General features: G+C 39.9%; 1 protein-coding gene across 1 annotated transcript; it reads left to right on the top strand.

Annotated features, from left to right (window-relative positions):
* Positions 1 to 1,107: 1,107 nt before the first annotated feature.
* On the top strand, positions 1,108 to 5,596 carry MMP7 (matrix metallopeptidase 7). Its single transcript, XM_063393509.1, has 6 exons — positions 1,108 to 1,388; positions 1,918 to 2,141; positions 2,248 to 2,396; positions 4,017 to 4,142; positions 4,672 to 4,833; positions 5,364 to 5,596. Exons 1-6 carry the CDS (start codon positions 1,272 to 1,274, stop codon positions 5,384 to 5,386), a joined length of 801 nt encoding a protein of 266 aa, XP_063249579.1. The 5' UTR covers positions 1,108 to 1,271; the 3' UTR covers positions 5,387 to 5,596.
* The last annotated feature ends 330 nt before the right edge of the window (positions 5,597 to 5,926 follow it).

Below are 5,926 nucleotides of genomic sequence, written 5' to 3'. Positions count from 1 at the left end.
GCTTTAACACTTGGACATGGATTGATTTTCTGTATGATGCAAAAACATACAGAATTGATCACATGTTGGTAACTAGGCTGTTTTCAATAGTAGGTGACAGCACCATTCCTTTAGCAACTGTTTCAGACATTGCTGTGTAATCTCCTGCACAATTCAGCTGTGTGAAGTATAGATCTTTCTTTGAAATGAAATTTTTTCTGATCCCATCAGTCATCATTGGATACAAGTTAATAACCCACAAACATTTCCATACATGTTCAGCTATAGCCATAAGAACTCTCCTAGTGTAAGAAATGTCAACCTTCTTTTCCTATTTATGCACATTTCCTTTCAGATTAGAGGTAATACGGTCACAAAACTGCACACTCTGAGATAAAAAATCATAAACTAGTCTGTGGACTGGTGTTTTCAGGCCTCAAAAACTATCCAGTGGAATTTAATGGAGTGAAGGTGGGACCAGTGTTGGAGTCAGGGGTTCAGGGAGGCTGCATGCTCTGTCAGTGCTTCATGCAGCTCTTCCGGATTGCACTGGTAGAGCAGGAGGTCTAAGATAGCTCCATATTTGCTAGGGAAAACTCCTCTCTTTTCCCTGAGAGTTTTCACCTACTCTTGTAGACTATATTCTATATGTAGTTCTCAAATGTAAAGAGATTATTCTGAAAGGCCATCCCATTTGGTAGAAAAGGGACAAAGGTACCTGATGTCCTCCTAATTCTAGAGGGTGCTTTTAAAGACCTGTCTCCTGATCTCTCTAAAAACTGCAGAAACCTCTGAAAGTTTATTGACCTGGGCAGTGCTGCTCATGCTCCCTGGGTAATGGCAGTGGTTTCAGTGAGACAGTGCTCACACCCATCTCCTCTCTGCATCGAGTGATACAGGTAGGCAGCCAAGGGGCTCTTGCAAAATGCCTTTGTGTATAAGGAACATGGGAAAGGCACGGTGTGAAGTGATTACACAGTAACTGTACCGATAAAGTTACAGAAAGTGAACTTCCCTATGACCCGGTGGTTTCACTGCTGGAATAATATGAAAAGAGCGAGACAAAGCTGGCTGCTAGCTGTGACGTGACATCAACAGGGAAGTTACAGGAAAGATTTGTTTAACGTGCTTTCATTTACTTCTTCGAGCACTGATGACATTACACTAACATCAAAAAGTGAGTCACATGTGTAATTGCTGCTGGAGCTTCCAGGATCTATATAAGGGGTTAGCTCTGGTCTTGGGAGACAGAAAGTCAAACCCTTTCTGCTGCAGCAAGGCTCCTCATCAAGATGGGCACCATGCACTACCTCCTGCTTTGTGCTGTCATCTTCCTACCTGAGACTCCTGCTTTTCCAGTACAACTGAGAGCAGAATCATGGACCAGCATAGACCTTGAGAAAGTCAAGGTATGTTACATGGGGGGAAACACAACTACATGATGAATAATCTGATTTTTGATGTAGTTTCTACATTCCTTTTATACCTGTTTATATTATCCTTCTCTTACATTACAACAGCTTTTGCAGACGTGATAAAAAGCAGTTTAAACTTGCTTACTGACTTAAACCTCCTGAGACTAACTTTAGAAAGAGACCAAGTTCCAAGTAGTAAATGAAGGGGATTGTGTCATTTTAAACATAAGTCCAAAACTTTATGGGTACTGTGTTAGAAGGCTGTAGATTTGAATGTTCAGTAAATTGTGGTAACTTAAAAGGATTTCTTACTTACAAAGTTTCATTGCTGTTACAATTCTTTTTATATATGCTGATCTACTCTACTGAGAGAGCAGAATTTGGCAAATTGAAATGGAAAGATACAACTAAAACTAGACGTGGATGATGCAGGATGATGAAACAATTCAACCAAATGTAAAATGCAATTACCAAAACATCACAGATATATGAATTAATTTTTATTTTTCCTCTCTTCTTCCAGGGATATCTTGATAAATTCTTTCCAATTTTCACAAAAACACAAAACATAAGCATAGAAGAAAGGATTAAAAAAATGCAGACATTTTTCCACCTGACTGTAACTGGAAAATTAGACAAAGAAACAGAAGAAATAATGACACTGCCTAGATGTGGTTTGCCTGATGTAGCAGAATACAAAACGTTTTCTGGAACTCCAAAATGGGAAAAGACACATTTAACTTACAAGTAAGTGATGTTTCAGGTTTTATGGGGAAGGGGATTGCTTCGTATTTAACTAGGTGGGTTTCCTTCACAGCCTAAATGATATTAACCTGCTTTTCTTTGCTGACAGGATTCTCAGCTATACATCTGATCTACCCAGAAAGAAAGTGGATGATGCAATTAAAAAGGCCTTTAAGGTATGGAGTGATGTGACTCCACTGCACTTCCGAAGAGTCCACTTGAGCCGGGCAGACATTGAGATTAGATTTGCACGTCGTGGTGAGAATACCTGTCATTTTTAAATTACATTGGTCCATATTTTACTCAAAGAATGCATTTTGATAGCCACAGCTTTAAGAAAGAACAAACAGTTTGGAATTAATCAAAGTCTGCATAAATTTTATCTTCTTTATATCATGTCATCAAATTTGTATGTTGTGATTCAGTTTTACTCATATAAAACCACTAGGAAAATCTTTTCAGAGTCACAGCTGTGAAATGAAGGGACAATTCAGCTCCAGAATGAGACACTTAAATTTGATGTTCAAGGCTCTTTTTGCTTTGATAAAAAGTGCAAACTACTGGGAAGAGCTCTGTAGAGCGAATCAGCAGGTTCTGAAGCTCCAGCCTCCACAGGCTGGATTCAAGCAGGTTAAGGCAGGTTTACTTAGGCCTGGATCTAGTCTGGTTCCCAGGATAAACACCCTTTGGCAGCTGGGGTGCACTGTTTGGCCATAGAAAGTGTCTTCTGGTTGATTTGCTCCTAGAAGGAATCGTATGTTGCACCCCAATATTGCACCAAGGTGCAGCCGAAGAGTGGTAAGTGGGGATGAGCAGAAATCCCTTCACAAATCCATCTGTGATCTGGAGCAGTCTAGGGATGTAGCCTTGCCTTTAACTTGTGCCTGGCATGTGAACTGACTCAGCTTAGACAAACTAAATGCCTACTTTAAGGTTATCTGACTTGTTCTCCAGATCCATTGACAATATTTACTAGGGCTCCATTGACTGTAAGTGAAGACAACTGGCTTGCAAGCAGATGACTGCATATGAACACCAAAATATGCAAAGCCTGTGTGTCACTGATGGGAAGAACACCATGGTGCCATAAAGAGGTGTGACCTAATGTCCCAGTCAAAGTGAGAAATGATCCTGCAAACTGGAATGGGTTTTAATCCCATGTCACACACTAGGATTAGATCTCTTCTGTGTTAGTTGTGCCCTAGGGCCATCACATGGTCTGGGGGAAAGGACACAGGATGGCATCTGATTTCCCAAGAACTCCTCAATAAAGTCACTACAAGGGAGAGGGAAATTTTCAGAGTTGGTACAACTCTGATCCAGCTCTTGCACTCGAGGTAGGAAACAGTAATATTCCACCTGCACTATGACAGAAGCAGATGATAGACCACACCTCAAGGCTGGGAATAAATGAATTTATCTCTTCAGAAATATGGTTATCTACCCCAAATTACCATCTCATACTAAAATCACTGCAAGTGAGAATGTCTACAACTAATATTGCCCAGCACTTCTTAACATCAAAAGCATTCAGATGTTAACAACAGTGTTGTAAAGCATTAAGTATTTATTCTGAAATAATCCCTGGTTGCTGCCTCAGAACCACACTTCTGACAAAAGCTTAGGAAAAAAGTATTCAGCTTTCTGAAAGGTGCAGTAGACTGACCTATCAGATACAAGATTTGAACTTAAGTCATGAATTTGGAGAGTGTTTCCCTAAGCCTCATGTCTCATTTTCACAACCTTGCTGCCATTGTGATATTTTTTTAAGGATTGGTAACCAGCAAAACTAGCACAAACCAACAGCATGCTTCAATTTGCTGAATCTAAATGTGACAGCTGATCTCATCTGATGACATTGATTTATTTCAAATGCAGAGCACGGAGATGGATTTCCTTTTGATGGAAAAGGTGGCACGCTGGCCCACGCATTTCCACCTGGAGAAGGACGTGGTGGAGATGCTCATTTTGATAATGATGAAAAATGGTCAGAAGTCAATCAAGGTAAAGCTCACATGTGTATATGAAAGGGAAAGGCAAATATTGTACATGTTGGAAGAACACAGCCACAGGAAGTGCTTTCAATTACTCTTCAGCCTTCAGTACTACTTCAGTACTAATGTTTCTATTCTTTTCAACTACCTTTTCAAGTACTTGTGCTTCATTACTATGAACAGCTACATAATGCCTGTTCCGTCTATATTTTAAAGCACTTTTTGCAGGCTAAACAAAGACTATAAGCCCCTGTTTTCTACATAAATTGTGAAAAGGTAAATTGACTTGCTCCTATGAATGAGGTTGCTCAAAAGCAGAGTCAGAGACTCAGGGTCTCCAGATGCATATGCAAGGAATCAGTAGATTTTTAATAAAATATTACAGCTATATAAGACAGCTCAACAATAATGGATCAAAAGCCTGGGTTTTCATTCCAAGATGAATTGAAATATAAAAATTCTCTTGCTATTTCAATTAATTGTATTTCAAAAAGAAATGCCATACTTTTAACACAAATTTATATGCTTCTCTATTGCAGAGGTCAATTTGTTCCTTGTTGCTGCTCATGAATTTGGCCATTCTTTGGGACTTGACCATTCAGATGTCCGTGGAGCTCTGATGTACCCCATCTACTCATATCAGAATCCAGAAAAATTCAAACTTCCGGCAGACGACAGGCGAGGAATTCAGAAGTTATACGGTAAACTCATGATGAAATTTGATTTTCAAGACAAAACCTACTGGGGTACAGGTTTCACTCTCCCTGATTGCACGGGCCTCTTCATATAACCAAAAAGAAAGAAAGTGAACAAATTTGGGAAAAACAAACTCCTACATACTCTGTCCACTCACTTTGTTTCTTCTGTAGCCTGTTCCCCTGCAACCAAGAGGTGACAAAGCATCAGTGCATGGTCTGGTGCTCTGTCCTCCTACACACCTGGGTTCTGCCAAGCAAATCCTGTGGCCCTTGCTCTGCAAATGAGCTGTTTCAGTGAGTGGTGTTACTGGCAGGAAAGGAGAGGTACTGCTCCACTCACCAAGCTCAGTAAACTCCTCAGCAACAAGGAAACATAATTAGAATTGACCCCACAGGACAAAATCTGTCAGGTTTGCTTTTCTTTATGCACTGCCTGACTCAGGGCATGCTAGAGGAACGCTAGGAATAAAACATAGTTGTCTGCATTGTCAATTTTCAGTAGGGTCCCTATGTTTTTTGCTTCTTTTCTACAGGGAAAAAGTCATCAAACTCTTGAAGAAAGTGCTTAACGAAGATCAAAGAATTCACATCTCATTGCTTTGGTGTTCCAAAACAATTTCAGTCCTCTGGCTAATTAAGATGGTAAACTCCTGGGCTGCACTTTCTCTCCCTGAATTTGTATATATTGATTTATTTGCACTTTACACAATTTTACCTAAAAATAATAATAATAAAAAAGTATACTCTGTTTTCTAAGGTTTTCTTTTTTCTTCTGGAGTTTCACTGAGGGATTAAGTTACTCCTGTATGCATGATAGATAGACAAGTATCTTTGTAAATAGGTTTATAGGCACCTAAAAAGCTCGTGTGCATTTATTGTTGTAAGAACAAACCCTGTTCCTGGCTTGCTTTCAATTCCCATGCATGTCCTGCCATTTCACAGTATTGACTCCTCAGAATCAGCATGCTTCCCATATGGCTCATACATAAAGGAGGTCTCCACAGTGCTTCCATCACTATGGGCTGGGAAGTTTTCCCAAAGGGAAAAGCTTTTGACTATCTTGTCCTCCCTGACTTTTTGGAGAAGCAGGTTTGAG

Source organism: Prinia subflava, chromosome 3, assembly GCF_021018805.1.
Source record: "Prinia subflava isolate CZ2003 ecotype Zambia chromosome 3, Cam_Psub_1.2, whole genome shotgun sequence".
NCBI lineage: Eukaryota > Metazoa > Chordata > Aves > Passeriformes > Cisticolidae > Prinia > Prinia subflava.
This window is presented reverse-complemented; position numbering and strand designations above follow the sequence as displayed.